The sequence below is a fragment of the Phoenix dactylifera genome, chromosome 6 (assembly GCF_009389715.1).
Source record: "Phoenix dactylifera cultivar Barhee BC4 chromosome 6, palm_55x_up_171113_PBpolish2nd_filt_p, whole genome shotgun sequence".
In the NCBI taxonomy this organism is placed as follows: Eukaryota; Viridiplantae; Streptophyta; class Magnoliopsida; order Arecales; family Arecaceae; genus Phoenix; species Phoenix dactylifera.
The window spans coordinates 3,449,757-3,467,614 of record NC_052397.1 but is presented as its reverse complement, the minus strand read 5'-3'; the positions used below and the strand labels follow the sequence as shown (position 1 = coordinate 3,467,614).

The 17,858-nt window shown below is 34.9% G+C and overlaps 2 protein-coding genes across 2 annotated transcripts; one reads left to right on the top strand and one right to left on the bottom strand.

Annotated features, from left to right (window-relative positions):
* Positions 1-2,866: 2,866 nt before the first annotated feature.
* Positions 2,867-8,454, bottom strand: LOC103712714 (NAD(P)H-quinone oxidoreductase subunit U, chloroplastic). Its single transcript, XM_008799314.3, has 5 exons — positions 8,138-8,454; positions 7,959-8,020; positions 5,821-5,910; positions 5,564-5,707; positions 2,867-3,157 (listed from the first exon to the last, which is right to left on the bottom strand). Exons 1-5 carry the CDS (start codon positions 8,379-8,381, stop codon positions 3,062-3,064), a joined length of 636 nt encoding a protein of 211 aa, XP_008797536.1. The 5' UTR covers positions 8,382-8,454; the 3' UTR covers positions 2,867-3,061.
* A 1,732-nt stretch (positions 8,455-10,186) lies between these two features.
* On the top strand, positions 10,187-17,579 carry LOC103712719 (peroxisome biogenesis factor 10). The gene is made up of 11 exons (XM_008799335.4): positions 10,187-10,464; positions 10,560-10,591; positions 12,391-12,480; positions 14,103-14,197; positions 14,375-14,579; positions 14,777-14,846; positions 15,021-15,099; positions 15,372-15,505; positions 16,275-16,372; positions 16,687-16,778; positions 17,118-17,579. The coding sequence occupies exons 1-11, from the start codon at positions 10,275-10,277 to the stop codon at positions 17,218-17,220; spliced, it is 1,188 nt and encodes a 395-aa protein (XP_008797557.2). The 5' UTR covers positions 10,187-10,274; the 3' UTR covers positions 17,221-17,579.
* Positions 17,580-17,858: the final 279 nt, after the last annotated feature.

Below are 17,858 nucleotides of genomic sequence, written 5' to 3'. Positions count from 1 at the left end.
ATAAGCGGGTTTAAAAGTCTGAGTTCAAACATTGATATCACATAATTCAACATTTTGGTATATTCATTTCTACTGGCTAAGATATATTTAGCTGGTATCAGTATGAACTGCACTGTTGATTGCTTGATGCGCCATAAACTTAGGACGAAAATCATGGAAAGTGCGAATAAACTCTATCAGGTACCTGCAGCTACCGAGAGCTGCAGTTCTGATGTCCAAAGATTACTTGCTGGGCAATGTGGTGTTTTAGCCCAATGTGGTGTTGCATCAAACTCTGGTTGTGATTGATCTATATAGGTAAAATACATCATAGAAACTAGTGATTTTCCATGATTGTTGGACTAATGGAATGTGAATGACCGGGGAAGCAACTCTCGTTCAAGCTTTAAATTAATGTCAGGACATGGAGATCTTTGTTTGGATGATATGCCAATTTCTTGGTCACCAACACCCCTGTAAGAAAACTTCGGCACTAGAACCGTATGACCATTGACCAGGGGAACTTTTACCTACCATGTTCGCTAGTCTCGAGCTTCACTCAATCAGCTCTCATATTTCGTCAGTGAGATATCACCTAATCATGGTGTTCATTAGTGAGGCTACTCAGCGGGGTGGCAGTGGTTTCATAAAACATGACTTTTTTATAAGATAGAATTACAACAAGGTTTGCTAGCTGCTGGAAACTCAAAGGTGGCCTTTGCGGTGGTTTTAAGCCATGGTGTTATGACCCTCTATTATTGAGGTAAATAATAAAAAAAATAAGATTTTTTTTTGTATGTATATGCTTCTAAATATATGAAATTGTATGAATATCTTCGTAAAATTATTATTTGCATATATGTGTATATATATATATATATATGTATATATATATATATATATATATATATATATATATGTATATTCATACGTATCCGTACTATCTAACATCATTAAAAAAAAAATAAACGGCTTAAAATTAAAATGACTGAAATACTTTTATGGATAGATATGGAAAAAAAAATATAAGGGTATACATGTAAATAAAAACTTTACAAGGATATTTATATAATTTTTTATATTTAAAAGAGTATATATTTATAAAATTTATTTAAAAAATGGCGGAAATTTGCTAAGTTTTTTATAATTCAGTTGGAACAACAAGTCAAAAAAATATTGAGCTATATTATTATTTTTTTTTAAAATTATAACTTGATCAAGTTGGAATATTGGATGATCATTTTGGTAATACTATTCTCCATTTAATTTTGATATAATTATCATTATTTAATATATGGCACTTATATATTTTTTATTTTTTTAAAAGATTAAAGCATATCAAATTTAAATTAACTATAGATGTTTGGATTAGTAAAATATTTTTTAGTGATTTGTAAATATTGAGTTGTTATTTGTTTTTGAGGCAAGAATTTCGTAAAAAACACATGATTCATTCTTTAAGAGTTGATATTAACATGAAACTATGTGATATAATAATATTATTATTTTTATTTTTTATTAAGAACAACAAAATTATCTTTAGTAAATTTTGATTATTTTTTTGGATTTTTTTAAGTATATACTTTTCTAAATATGTGTAATTGCATGAATACTCTTGTAAAGTTGTTATTTGCATATATATTCTTATAAAGTTTTTTTTGCCCGTCTACCTGTAAGGATATTTCGATCATTTCAAGTTTAAATTGTTTATTTTTAACGTTGTTAAATGGTATGCGTACATATATAAAAAAGAAAAAAAAAGGAAAGGTATCCATGTAAAATAAATATTTTATGAGGGTATACATGGAAATAGTAATTTTTTATGTGGGTATTAATATAATTTTGTATATTTTAAAAGATATACATGCAAAAAAATAAAAATATAATAGTTGTTACTTTTTTTTATTATTATAATGAATAACATAGAGACCTTCACTTTCGCTCATACTTTTTTTTAAATAAAATAATATTTGTTTCAAATCTCAAATTTTTTTTTCCTTTAAAATGACAGAGAGACTGTCATAGTTTTAAATAATAGTCCAAAAGTATGTATAATTTTATCTAAAAAAGCAAAGGAAAAGATAATACTGTTATTTTCATTATTGCCTGTTATTTTTCGTTGTAGCGCCATTTATAATAGCAATTATTTCAATGATTTTTTCATATTAAAATATTGAAAATTTATTTTCTGAGATAAATATTAGTCACCAATAACGGGTAACAACAATTTCAGGCAGAGCATCATAACATGATAATGTATTATTTAAAACTATGGTGAAAGCTTAAGTCATTTCATTCTTGAGTGTAATTCAGACAATTTAGTAGAAACTTTGACTTGCTGCTTATTTGTCTTGTGGGAATTGATAAATGACTCCCATGTCCTAATTTTCTTTGCAATCTTGCAGGAACTAATAAATAACTCTTAACTTTGTTTTTGACTTGTATGATATGTGATTCCAATGAATGTCTATCAAGAAGCAAATGGTGCGGTTGGTTGAGTCGTGGCTTATATAACTAATCCTATAGAAACTATATCATGGAACTCTAGTTTTACAGCTATAACCCATCTTTTAAATATTTTGTACGCCTACTCTCATGGTTGTATTTACTCTAGGATTGGATAATGCATCCTGCTTACCAAAAAAAATATGAAAAACATTTCGAACATCAAAGCATGGCATATGCTTGAGCAAGCATGATGCAAATGAAAACTTATTATCGACTCAACCAACGTCCTCGTTTTGATTGAACTTCGAAGCCTGATGATTTTTGGCTGATTTGTCCACACACGAGCATGATATGAACAATTGGGAAGACATACAGCAGCAGCATGATGCAAACCTTTTGGAACTTATTCTTGGAGGACAGAAGAATCGATTCAAAACCGAAAAAAAAAGGTATTCCTTATCTGGTTGGTCCCATGTAAACATTTTAAAAAAGATGCAACCATTTGAGGATGGCTCAACTGAGCCATCCGTCGAGCTTAAGCAACATGCTCTAGATTACAAGTTTCAATTCATCAAATATGAGACAAGATAAAATATCAAGTACTTATATTTATCGTGCAATATGAGGAAGTGTCTCATCGGTTTAAGGTTACGGATAATACAAAAGACAGTACCAACCAAGCTAGGAAAAAATATCCCACAAGCTTTGTTGGCCCCTCATCTTCCGGTTCCTGAATTAATGAATCAAACATACTAAGAGAGTTAAGAAGAATAAGGCAGATTGAAAACGGTTAGTGTTAGTCAAAATAAATTATTCAATATATTCTGCAACTTCATAAATAACATGTATTCGACGGCAATAGGAATCTTTTTACGGGCTTTTGATAATAATGGCAATAGACAGGGGCAAGTATAAAAGTTAATCTTTGGTTGTGAGGGGAAAGCTTCATAGTTCTCCAGCATAAGATCATATTTTTAAGCTGTAAGGCAAAAATAGAAGTGAAAGATACTAGGATAGAGGTTTCTTCTTCTATACCCATTCTTATATGAATGACTATAAGCTTACTCCCAGTTTCAACTTCCAAGCTTATGTCAACATCCCCCATTATCAGTCAACACGTCAAGGTATATAATAAGAAGACGGTGAATGCTCTGGGAGCTAAACTATTGCCACTTACAGGCAAGTCAGTAACTTGATTCCAAGTTTCATATGGTTGATCATAAAGGCATGAGCGTCCTAACAATTTATCTTTCCCCGTACGCATCCAAGACCAAATACTTCGAATCATATAATGTGATGAGAAGAGAGTTCACGTTATGTTATAATTCTTCTAAACATTCATAACAAATTTGTTCCAGATGACAGTTACAGAATAAGTGGATCTTATGTAACAAGAACATTGTTTATGTCTTTTGAATATGTGATAGCCAGGTCATAATGGAGTAACCTTATTATTACATTAACGCCCGTAAAAGAATAAGTGGTAGAAGATGAAATGAAAAAAATAAAAAAGCAAAAAAAGAAAAAAGAAAAAGTAAGGAAATGAGATCTCTGGATGTTCAAAGTGCAATTAAAGAATATTACCTAGATGAAGCAAGCAATGTGGTTAAATAGAAGTGGTCAATGAGATTTGTTGTTGCCGCTCTACACATTACTCTAAAACAAATTTCTTCATCATACTATATTAATCTGCAATCTGCATATCTAATTATCAGAAGGCCTAAGAGTAACTTACTAGCTATTGCCTAATTAAACTTGATGCGAACTTCCGGATGTTTTGTCGGATCCTTGCAAGTTTTCCACACCAAACATCTCTTAAATCTTAATTCCTTCCACCACCACCACCACCAAAGACTTACTTCAATGGAAATTCCCCTCCAACCAGTTAAAGTCTTCTTTGTTCCATTTCCCTTGCAATACACCATGTCAATTATCATCCATGCTATGACTCTGCCATCGTATTGCAATGCACCAAGTGAAGCCTTTTCATAAACTACTTTCTTATATTTCTGGAAAAATTGGATAAAATTTGCAAGCTATTCACTTTGCCTAAAACAAAAGTAGGTTTGTAAGAGGCCCCCAGCTTGTTAGTCATGAATTGAGAGAATGGTGGAGCTGTGGAGAAATCTTGGCAAAAGCCTAGATGAAGAATTCGAGAGTAATAGAAATAGCAAAGGAGATTGAGTACCATAGACACCAGGATAGGAGAGAATGACGAGAGAAAGTATCCACTCCCTAGAAGCTTTGATGGAGAAGCAACGAAAAATTGGCAGAGATGGAAAAGGAAATCCAAGGAGTGGTCAGACCCAGATGGCGGGGGTCTTCAAACCCATATGCACCGGCACCTGGTGTGCCCTAATGCCTGCCCATTAAACCCATGTCAAGCTAATCTGTCACCAACCAAATAAAAAGGTAGAAGAGAAATTTCAGGATCCTTTTTAATGGACTAGATCTATTGAGTCGATATCATCGGAAGTTTCATCACCACCTTTTACTAGCAAATAGCTAAACACAAAAAAAGGAAAAAAGAAGAAGAAAAAAAACTCGTGTTTAGATATGTCACGCTTGATGCTTCATACTTCATGAGATTGATGAGAGCCATTGTTTAGTAGGAGAGGCTAGAAGCGAGATGGAATTAACCCATTGACCAACCTTTTTTATAGTAGGTGAAACAATCATATGATACGTTTATATCATGTAAGCTGCAAATTTAGTTCATGTTAGATTTCTCAAGCACCTTCTTTTGTGTTTTGTGGCAGAACTAACGAAATGCAGCAGTGCCTAATCCCAAACTGTTAGGTGTTAATTGATAGGTCTTTGTTTCCTCTTCAGGCTGCTTTAAATCTGCCATCGTTAACCACAGCATAATTTTACCGCAAAATTATAGTTGTGCTATGATCTCTCCAATTCAAAACCTCCCAGCAAGTAAAACGCCTGATAACGATCACAAAGAACAAATTTCCACCACCCCCACCCCCCAACACACACACACACATTCCAACAAAAAAAAGAGAGGATAAAGGCTAAAGCTAACACTCCATATTAGATAATATATATTCTTCAGAATTTCTCCAACTAAACCTACTTGATTGCATGGGGATTATGAAGTGTAACAAAGAGAAAAACCGCTACATACCTGTGGTGGAGGAGAAGGCCATTTTGGAGTTTGCGTTATGTCAGCCTCAAAAGGCCAAACATATCTATCTGGGTTCTCAATTCTAGCCAGACTCCAGTCATATAATCTTCTCTCATCCTCGGATGAGAGTATTCCATAAGATTCCTATGGGTGAGAAAATTAGGTGAGAGGAGATCCAAATCACAATTTATAGTACAACAATACTCACTAGACATGTGAACAATTAAAGATATTTCTATAAAAATAAAGCAACAAACCTTCAAGAGTTCTAGCTCTTTGCTGACTTCTTCTTCATCCAATCCTTTATTTCTCAGTTCTTCACACTTCTTTTCGTAGGCGACCTGAACCTGGTATACAAGTTACTTTCATACATTAAAAAGCTCTCGGAGTTATTTTGAGGAGAAAATGAGAAGGAGAAGAAACATGCTAAAGAACATATCTCAATATGAATGCACATAAGGAACATGTTTTCCATGTTCTCTGGCAGCCAGTGGTTGAATAAGATAAACTACGTACATGATCAGATTCTGTGCAGCTAACATTCAGCTACGCCGTGCTTGTGTGTGCACTCACATTTGTCCAAACTGCTTGAGTATTAAAACAAATATCAGTTATCGAGATCAGTAAAAGAAAGCAGATTATTTGAGCCTCAGAAGAGTAATATAGAGATACAGATATGCACAATATTTAGATGCCACCATGACTGGAATTTTATCTAAGAACCGTGATGGTCCAACTCATGAGCATCTAATTGAATATTCAGAATATAGGCTTAATAAAGAGTAATGGAAGCATAAAGCAACATCCAGGGATGCATCAACTTCCAACCCACTATGTTTTGAAAAATAAAGACAGATTTGGATTCCAAGAAAGAAATTATACACACACACACACACACACACACACATAAACATGTATGGATACATGCATGCATGCATTTTTAAGTATTTATAGATGTAAATATCCATCGTTCTGAGAAGGACCGACAATGCTTCTGCAAAGCCACGTGGGATAGGTTGATGAAAATCATTTTGATTCCAAGATATCAGAACAAAGACTGTGTGCATTTTCGCTTCTATTGAAAGAATAGAGGCCAAGGAAATGTTAAATATGCAACGAAAAAGTTATGGTCATCAAAGTATTAATTTTTGGAAATATTAGTCATGCGTATGTCTTTCAGATATTTTCAGACAAGATTAAAGAAAATATCCAACATATCCAACATAATCCACTATTCTACATAATCAGTTGAGAGCAGTCAAGGCAGATGCAATGATAAAACACAAACACAGATTTTACCAATACATATCCATACTTTGCCCACAAGACAAGAATTTGTATGAGTAATATATTTCTTATCAACAACTCACAAATCTCTTCTTCCTATTTGTCTCTCCAAACCAACCAAACTATTTTTAACATACAGCATGATAATTTATTAAGTCATGCACATCTCAGGTGCTTATGCATATCAATACACTCATTCAGACCCTTCTTTTACTAAAAACAGAGCAGCTTTTGATCACAACTGCTCAGGAAAATGCAGACTTTTTTCTCTTTGACCAACTGTCAATCTAAAGTCAACCATCTAAAAATTTTGTGCCAACTCTTTGGCTGAGCCAACTTTAGGCAAAGACTGGCTTCCATGACACTCCAAAGCACAAAAAATTCAAGATAATTGCTTGGGATTCATATCCTTTAAGACCTATTTGTTGAGGCTTATTATAAGTACCCACCTCAAACTTCTTGTCGCCATTGTAGTATAACCAACCCTGGCATCTGTCATTCATTTTAATTGACGTGTGTTGGGATTAAGAAATCGATCCAAATTCATCAATTTACGGGCTTATTGACAAAGAATTATCTGATGAAGTAAGTAGCCAACTTTTGGTTCACAAACTTATATTTTTCATTAAATACAGAACGATCTAAACCGCAATTTATTGCTTTGAGGAAAAAACAAATAAAATGGATACTGATTAATTGGAATCAATCATCAAAAATTTGTATCTAGTAAATATTCAATCAATAGATTTTTAAAATATTTACATATAAAAAAAAGCACCTTCTTTGATACATACAAAACAAAGAGAAATCCAAACCACAATTTTTAATTTTAAGAAAAAATAACAAGCCGGAGACCTATGAATTTGAGCCATTCAACGAAAACTAGTGTCCAATATCTACTCCATAACTAGATTGTATTTCCTTTTAGAAAAAGCCAGCATAAAAATGACTTACAAAAAAAAAAATCTTTTTATCTCCTCAGCAACAACAGAATAGTCGATTTCTTGCTCAAAATCGCAGATCTTCCAGTCAAGTCAAAACAAAAATATTCCTCATTTGATGCACAAACGAAAATAAGAACAATAGCAACAAATAATTTATCAAGAACCTCATCGTAGGAAGTGCCTCTCGCGACCCCCAGCCTCCCGTAATGATCGGCATTCGTAATCGCTGCCATCCAAAATTAGAAAAAAGAAACAAAGAAAACAAGAAAACATCATTGATAAAAAAAAAAAAAAATCAAGAACAAGAAGAAGGATTATTCAAGGGGCTTGGAGGGCGACTCACGGATGCCTCGAAGGGCCTTCTCGACGTTGGAAGAGGAGATGAGGGACGAGAAGGGCTTGGGGGCCGGGGGAGGAGACGAGGTGGCCGAGGCGGTATCCTCCTCCTCGGCGGTGCCCGGAGCCGCCTCGGCGGAGCACTGGACGCGGATGGTGAGATTCCTCGGCCCCCGGCGTCCACAGTGGGAGGCGAAGGGCCGGGGCGTGGAGAGCTTCGCCGCCGGTGACGGGAATCCGACGGTTGCCATTTTAGCTTGGTATTTTAAATTTGGGGAGAGGAGACGGATAAGGCGGGCTAGGAAATTAAAGATGGGGGGCTGGCCGAGTCGGATCACTCGCCGGTAGGCAACAACAATTGATCCTCCTCTCTTGCCCCGTTAGAATGTTAGGTATCATAGGCATGGTGGCTAAAATCAACTTTCAAAATATACGTTTTTTTTTTTTTTTTGGCGAACAACTTTTTTTAATGAAGATAGAAATGAATCATGATTTGAAAATCAAGACATTCAAACACAGTCCCGATGAAAACACAATAATTAAGATTTTTTTTTTTTGTATTAGTAATTGCTTTGTTACTTAAGTACATATTTATGCTCAACGAGCTTAGTCTAAGATGGCCAGAAGATGGCAACCCCATCATATTTTCTTCAAAAAATATAATATTTATAATTGTCATCTTTCTCTCTCTTCTTGTACTTTTTATTTTATCTTCTTAGAGAGTGGTAACTCAAGCTAATTACTTTCCTCCAAAGATAGCTTAGTCGTATGTCATTTGTTATGCAAAAAATTGAGCTCCTTATCGTTCTCTCTTTGGCCTTCATATTCTTAATTACTTTTTGACCTTTGATTGGAGAGATGAGCTATGGAAAAAAACGAATACATCAATTTTTATAATTATTTATAATTTATTAGGAAGAGAAAAATAATCTTTTTCTTTTTGGTATGCTTAAACATTAGATAGGAACAAAATTATAATTAGAAGGGACAAGTTCCCCTATCCCATAGAATAATTCTATTGTCTCATTTTAGTATAATAAAATTATTCAAAAAACAAATAAGACTATCATGTTGCCCTTTGAGGGTGTTTGGTACTATAATCACCACTCAGAGGATAGACATCAACTTATCCCATCTACTATGCACCTTAAGAATAGACTTGGAAAACAGTACAAAAATTTAAATTAGGCATCTAAAAATTTTCAATTGAAAAAGGATGTGAGATGCCGTTCATATCACCAATCTATTCTCAAAATTATTATTATAAAATACCGAAACTTGCTTTCTAAAGTTGAACGACCAAAAAGGAACTAAAGTAAACTATTTGGAAGTTATTAAGCTTCCAATTCAAAATACTTACACATCTTACTCCTCTTTCTTTTATATTACCGGGGTAAATTAGATAAGTTCTATAGGAACTGATCTTAGAACATGCCAATAGTTCTATTTCGAACAAAAAAACTCCAACAACTAAGAAGCATTAGTCTATTTAGCTTACACCTCTCATCTCGTAGGGAAAAAAAAAAGGCTTAAACAAAAAGTTTTCATCACAATTTTCTTCAAATTTATCTTGTATTTTTTTTCTGGACTGTATGGATTTACAACATGCTTTCATCTATAATAGTCATATTTCTTTGTCTATAGCCATTACAAATAATATAATAATGTTTAAAAATCCATTCAAGATCATTAAGTTAGATGATTTTATTTTTTTTATTTGTATATATTATTCATGGTAAAAAAAGTTAGAGTCCAACCATACATAATTTATCCTCAAACCCAAAAGTTTTGCGCTCTTGCCTTCCCTGCTGAAAAGGAGGAAAAGAGAAATAAATTTATTCCTCCCTTTTCTTATATGCGGCACGGCAACAACGAAAAACAAAAATATAATAAATTAAAAATAATAGAAAAAGATGGTGCGAGAAAAACGCACGATGAATTACATATTTAAAAGAGCGATAGAACCGGACGAGTGAACCGGTTTCGTTTTTTGTTGCCGACTCTCCGGTTCATCCGGTTACGACGGTCCGATTTATAGACGGTGAGCCGGTGACTCAATCTGCTGCACCCGACAACTCTATTTCCTTCCCCCCAGACTCGCGGCGACCTGCCAAAGAGGTCACAAAACGCGAGGTGGGGAGACAATGAGGACGGCGCCCAGCGAAGGTGGCGCCGGCGGCGAGGCCGGCCCCAGCTCCCAGCCACCGGCTCCGGCGGCGGAAAGGCGGTTCCCTGCGGCGGCGCAGCCGGAGATCATGAGGGCTGCAGAGAAGGACGATCACTACGCCGCCTTTGTCCATGACGCCTGCCGTGACGCCTTCCGACACCTTTTTGGTCAGTTTATCCCACCCCAAAGTTTCCAATTTTATGTCTTCTTTCCTATAAATTGAGTTACTGATGCTTAACCATCTCGTTGGTTTCTTATATAGGTACCAGGATTGCTGTTGCTTACCAGAGCGAGGTTAGTTTCTTCGAGTATACCCTCTTGTTGTCTTTTTTACAAATTGGATTCGATAGTTTTACTAATTAATTGCATATAAGAGGAGAAGGCAAGATAAATACAGGATCGAGTAAACGCTGCAAAATCCCTTAGAGGAACATTGTAAAAGATCATTTTTTTCTCCATCGTATTTTTTCGTTTTCTTTTAATTAGATAATTTTAGATTTTTTTTTTTGCACTAATATGGCATTTTTACTGGCAAAAAGGATTTTTTTTGGTTAGCTGGACCATTCAATGTTGATTTAAACCATTTGGAAGGGTTGGGATCTTTTGTGACTTTCTCCAAGCAGTTGAATTGCAGACAGAAGCTCCATACTAGGTAGCAAACCGATATCAGGTTTGAGTTTGTGAATTTAAACAAGATAAAATAATTTCCTAGCAATAAGAAGTATTATATGTTGAATGTCCTGGAAATCATCTTTGAATGGCTTTATCAGAATTGTCTTTTAAAAAAATTGATCTCCCAAAGCATGTTGGGATCTGCAGGAGTAGTTGCATTGTCGTGAATGCCTATATTGGCAACTCATCTGGAGGTCTAACAGGATGATGAGGCTGAGCAGGCTTATCATCTTCTTTAATGTTAACATACCTCTATGCAATTGGTTGATTGCTACTTGTTCCAAGTGATTTATCAGGAGATCCTTTTGGGTGCCTGAACAATGTCCTAATCAACTGTTAATTTCAGTTCGGCTGCTCCCTTATAGCTGCAGCGACAGCCATCCACAACGTCCATCCTCATTCTCCAAGTTGTACACTTACTCAGAGATTCCTGAGTAATAATAATGGCTATCTCACTTAAGATAACAGTGGTCTTTCTACTTTGGCATATGGTCTTCTAACTCATAGGTAAATTTGCCGACTTAATGCCATGGAGCTTATGCATCAGTTTGTGCTGGCTTTGCTAGCTAGGTTCGATCAAGCTTCGATCCCATGCCATGTTTGCAAAGGTTTGCTTAGGTGTTGAGCGACTCTTGGTCCATGTTGTTGATATTAGGCCTAGATTGCCTTTTCACCACCATTGTGACAATTGAGTGGATGTTTCTTGTACTTCTCCAATGCTTTTCCAATGAAGTTTTAGCTATTTACCTTGAGATTTCATGATCACATATGAGGGTCCATTCTTCTTATTATCAGCTCTTTATCCTATGTTGAACCTCTTGACACATCAATGAAAAGAATAATGTAGAGTTATGCTATTCTAGGGGAGTCACTAGATAACAAAGCTCCACAATACTCTAGTTCTTGTTTGTTCCACCTGCCTAATACTTCATAGAGTTTCACAATCTTTCAGAATTCTATAGAGTGCTCTAGCAAGTTTTTGATCTTTCTTGGCCTTCCCAGGGTTTTCATCTCTCTCATACCTTACATAAAGCTTCATGTCTTTGATTTTGTTTAGTTGCATTTATGCAAGTCTTGCACTCAGCCAAGCTACAGCACTTGAAAAGTTATTGAATTGCTTTTAAGCTCTTAATATGGTAACTTGTCTAGCTTGTGGTGAAAGAAAAATGTCCCCATATTAGTACCTATGAATGTCTTCCATCTTGTACTGGCTTGGTGCTTACTTTTGTAAACTTCTTTCAACCAATGAAAGTTAATTTCTTGAAGTGTGTAGATTTTTTTTGGCTTATCATGATATTTTCTTTATTTTTTCATTGCTTTTCCTGGTTTTATCAATCTTCTGTTTTCCCCTTGTCATTCTTATATTTTGTTATAATCTTTTTACATGATGCTAATATTAGTCATTACTTAATGTATTGCAGATAAAGCTGTTAGGCCAGACACTTTATTATCTACTAACAACAGGTGCAGGGCAGCAAACTCTAGGAGAAGAATATTGTGATATATCTCAGGTTTATGACCTGCTTCCTGCTATCTATAATCATTGTACCCTTTTTTTAGCTACATTATGACAAGGAAATTGGACAAATTACTTCTAGTTCTAATTCCACTTGGTTGATTAAAATTTTTAAAATTGGGATTCTTTTAAATTCAACTATATGATTGGTCTCCTTTTTTCTTTTAGTAGTATCATTGTAAAAGAAACACTCTAAACTTGAAGGCTTTGGTGAATCTCTGTGTCTGTCTGTCTGTCTGTTTTTAGTAGTCTATCAATTTCATAGTCATCTAAGTTTACCTTTAATTGATAATAGAAAGGGCAACTGGACTCAGCGAACTTGATGATGCAGGACAGGAGCAAATATTCTTATTGGGGTTCTAGAATTCTGCTACTTTGAGTATAGCTAAGGTTCTTTATTTCTTGGATTAGAGTTAATTTTATTAGAATTATTTCATGGAATTTTTATGGTTCAAAGGTATCAACCAAAGTCATATTTTGACATTTAATTTCAGCTAAGCCTAAGATGTGTAAGAAGTTCTAGACATTGTTGCATTTTCTTTTAAACGGTAGGTTCAGGAGTTTCCCAATTCATTGTAATGACATATATTGACTGAGTTTGATAGAATTATTGCACAGGACTAAGAACTACTCTTTTTCTTTTCTTAAAAAAACGAACTTTATTATTGTGGTTTGTTGGGTGGTTGAGTTTCTTTCTTTCTTTCTTTTTTAAACTGTTGGTTTTACTTGTTGTAAGGGTTATAACTCTTCATAAAACTCAACAAAAGCATGATTTGCACGTTAAATAGATAATATTGAAAGATTTGTCAAGTTTACAGGTCAGACTTCATTTGTTTGGTTAGTGTTGCTCTGGCCATATTCTCAGTTTCATCAAGACATTATTAAAAGAATGGCGCAACTCTAATTCTTGTATAGGAAGGGAGATGCGAAACCTTTATTTGTTTTTTCTGTCAATTTAGTATTCAACATCAGAGAAAAATATGATCCAATCTTGGGAAAAAATTCTCTATAGCTATCATGATGAACAGATGAGTATCATATCAAATTGTCTAAATTTAAGATTGGACTGCAATAATCCATGATAATAGTTCCTCAAATTTGAAAAAAGCCTTTTTCATTAAGTTATCTCTTGAATTTTTTTGAAGTTATCCATGCTGAATGGAAATGACTTCAGTCCTTTGTGCAGAAAAAAGCATCAATGTCTAAGACCATGAAGGTGCAAAATAAGATAAGTAAGATGGATATCATTAAGAGACTCCAAAGCTTATTTTATGTTTTTTTTTTCTGATTCTTGTTTGATTATAATTAGGATTATTTAGGTACTGGATCAGACTTAAGGTGTATGTAAAGGGTTTCAATAATTTAAGATAAAAATTTAGTTTTCTTTTTGTCAAATCATTTTTTTGTTTTCATTATACCTAGGTTAGAAAGGTTTGTTCTTGCACTTTATTATACATATACCAAACAGAGCTCATTGTAATATTGTAAAATATTTACCATTTACTCAACACAAAAGTAGGTGCGGAAAAAAATATTAGCTGTTGCTTTAACAAAAGGATCCCTCTGTGGATTATGTTTTTGATGTTATTTATATTCTGAAATAATTGGGTCTTTCAGATTGCAAGTTCTCATGGGCTTCCACCAACACCTGCAAGACGTGCCCTTTTCATTGTATATGAGACCATAATTCCTTATGTTGCAGAAAGAATCAGGTTTGCTGTTCTCCTCTTATGTAGTTTTAAATGTCCATTGTACTTTACTATGATGAGTATGGTGTCCTTGATGCTGTCAAGCTTTCTGGATTGTACTTTACTCTGAGTATGGTGTCCTTGGTGCTGTCAAGCTTTCTGGCAAATATGTTTTTCCACTAATGCATTACTATTTAGCAGTTCAAGGATGGCTGCTCGCGGTATTATCCTTGCTGACTCTCAGTTTGGGGAGCTGTATGGAAGTGACCACCCTAGAAGGAACCAAGTCCAATCTTCTGATGCTGCTGAGAGCTCAACTTCCACAAGTGTACCTATATCTGCTTTGTCAAAGTTCAGAGAGAGGCTCCATGGTTTGTGGTTGCAGGCTGTTCAGAAATGGCCTACGGTATTTGAGTTTTTTCTCTGAATATTCTGCTGATATTCATATGCCATCTGCATCTTTAGCGCAAAATCCACTTGGTCTTCCATTAGACTAAATTTCATTTTTTAACTTTATTTGTGTAGCTTTCTGTTTAACTATGGCTGTAGATTCACTTAAGTATTCTACCATAAACTTAGTTCTCGTGCTTTGGTGTTATCCAGGTTCTTCCATATGCTCGTGAGATTTTACAATTGGCTCTCCGCACCAACCTTATGTTCTTTTACTTTGAAGGTGATATACAACTACTCTGCCTAATCAAATTCAGTTTTTTATGAACATAAAGTTTTTTCAATATAATAGCACTGGATGTATTTATCTGATTTTAAGTCTAATATCTGCGCTTATCATATGTTTAATGTAGAACAATTTTCACATGGTTGATTATATAAGTGCATTTTATTGCAGGGTTGTATTATCATATATCAAAACGTGCAGCAGGCATCCGTTATGTATTTATTGGAAAGCCGTTAAATCAAAGGCCTCGGTATTAAGACATAATTTTCTGCATCATATCTTTTATTATACAAGAAATGTTGGCAATCTGGAATGAGTTTGTGAGCTTAAGATTCTAGTTGGCCTTTGATGGGCATTAGAAGTCGTTGCTTGGTTTTTTTATTTGTTATCTACCGTGTCTAGTTTGAAGTAGGCAAATCATTTCTTTTCCTTGTGAATTTCCTTATAACACAGCTGGAATTTTTGAATAATGCCACTGGTTAAGTTGTATTTATCACATTATTTCTCACCTTGCCTCTGCAGATACCAAATTTTGGGTATGTTCCTTTTGATCCAGCTTTGTATACTTGGTGCTGAAGGACTGCGCAGAAGTAATTTATCTTCAATAACTAGTTCTGTTCATCAGACATCACCTGGGAGCCACCAGTCTTCTACAGGTTCTACACTTGTGGACACTATTTACATATTTGGCTCAAGTGTCTCAATTTGTGAGTATAATAAATTGAAAGGGGACCCAGCCTGGTGTGTTGAGGATTTACATCAATTTAATGAAATTGATGTTTAGAAGATAATGCAACATAATGCCTAAAAAATGTGTTTTCATCAGTGCATCAAGGGATAGAGAATGTACTTGGTGCCAATAATGGTAAGTACTGGGGAGAATGTGGTCATGTGGATCTGAATATTGCTGAAGAAAACATCATTTAATTAATATTGTCCAGCAGAAACATGGAAAGAGATTTAGAGGCTTTCTAAAGCATGTTAGGTTTATTGAGTGTCTGATGCAACAGCTGGGAAATTTGGGGGATTGAGGGCTAGAACTGGAATAGGCTAAAGCCATTTTCATTTTTTTCTGCAATGGTGAAGTAAGCATATCCCAGAGTTTGGGTTCACTTGTAGCTTCTGTTAAACTATATTGTTTCTGTAAGAAATCTATGAATTTTTCTTTGGGTTATTAAGCCCTCAATAACTGCTTATTCTTCATTTCTTCAAAACTATTGAGTGCTTATTTCTCCTGTAATGAGAACTTCATTCTTTATGCTCTATGGGATATCAAAAGCCTAGTATTATAACAATGTTGGTTGAATGATACTAAAACTATGAATAAACAAAATAAATTAGCAAGTTGAAGCTCATTACTTTTTTATCCTGTTGATTTTATGTGGTAGCTTATTGCTGCCTTTTCTTCATATTCATGGTCTGCAGGTCCAGGCTTGCCTGTTTTAAATGAAGATGGCAACCCAGTTACTAATTATAGCCCTGATAAAGGCAGTTGGGCCGCTGATTCCTTGGCTGCACCAGAGGTAGTGTTTTCTCCAGCCAACTTTATTGCATCTTTTTTTTTTGTGTGTGTTTCTTTTTGGTAGCCATTTCTTGCAGACTGGAACTCAGAATAACAAAAATTTAAGCATCTAGCTGCCCCCATAAGTGTCATCTTTTGAGCCATAACCCAGAGGATCGTCTACGTATGTTTTGACTTGTGGTTTAGATCTTCTAAATACTGCAAAATTTTGTCAATAATTTTTCTTTTCAACATAATTTATGCATATGATGGTGTAAAAAGGCATTAAATAGAAAACAAAGCCAATGACTGCAATTCCTGATTTTCTGGTTTCAGCCCCAAGGTTCGGGTGGCATGAGCAAATGTACCCTCTGTCTCAGTACTCGCCAGCATCCTACAGCCACACCATGCGGTCATGTCTTCTGCTGGTATAGCCTACTGTACATAAAGATAATTAACATGAGACGCACAAGCACGTCTTTTATATATTTTCTTCGCTACTAGTTATATACATAATTACAATAATGTCCATACATTTCTTTACTAACACATAAATCTACACATCCTTTTAGTTGATTATTGTTTTTATGATCATGCATAATCATCAGGAATTACTTTGTATGGAGACCACTTGACCTGATACAGCTATAATCCTATTTTCCGATGTTAGCTATACAATTAGTGTGATCTTGTGAAGCATTTTGATACACGTTAGATGGTTGGTACTCGGTGTGTCCGCTGATTTGTATTTTATGATCAACCTGCAGGAACTGCATTATGGAATGGTGCAATGAAAAGCCTGAATGTCCTCTCTGCCGTAATCCCATAACTCATTCGAGTTTGGTTTGTATATATCATGCTGATTTCTAGCATTCTGGTTTGATCCTTTATACGGCAACAGTGGCGGAAGAAACGAATCTGCACCGTGACAGTTGGTAAAGAAGCTCATGACCTCTTCAAACTACATATTTCTAGAAGAAAATGCCATAAAGCCTTCTTCCATGTGAACCGGTTCAAGAAAACATGTAGAGAAGTCTCTTTTGATGTAGTTCATTAACTGATGAAGAAGAATGAGTTTCGTTCAAGTTTGAATCGAAATAGCGAAGCAGCATGCATGGAGAGTGACATCTTGTATTGTTTATAATCTATTTATTTTGTTTGTATAATTGGAATCGCTGTTGGTAATTTTCTGACAGTGAAGTGCCCAAAGCAATTTTCCATGTTATTGCACATCTAAAACATCTCAGAATTGCATACCGATGAACTCGCTGCGGCACAAACCTAATAGTTAAGAAGCTTAACATCATAAGGCAATTCTGAGGCACCAACAATTCTTACAATAATTACTAGATAATCATTTGTAACCCCTTGATTTTCCAGTTGGTTCAGAAAGGAGGCAAGGGTATTTTCGCCCTCCTGAGAAGCAATTTCAGAAGTGGTTGGATGTCAGTAGTCAATTTACTCGACAAGTTTAAATAGATGCTGTTTAGTCTTCTAACTTCCATCTT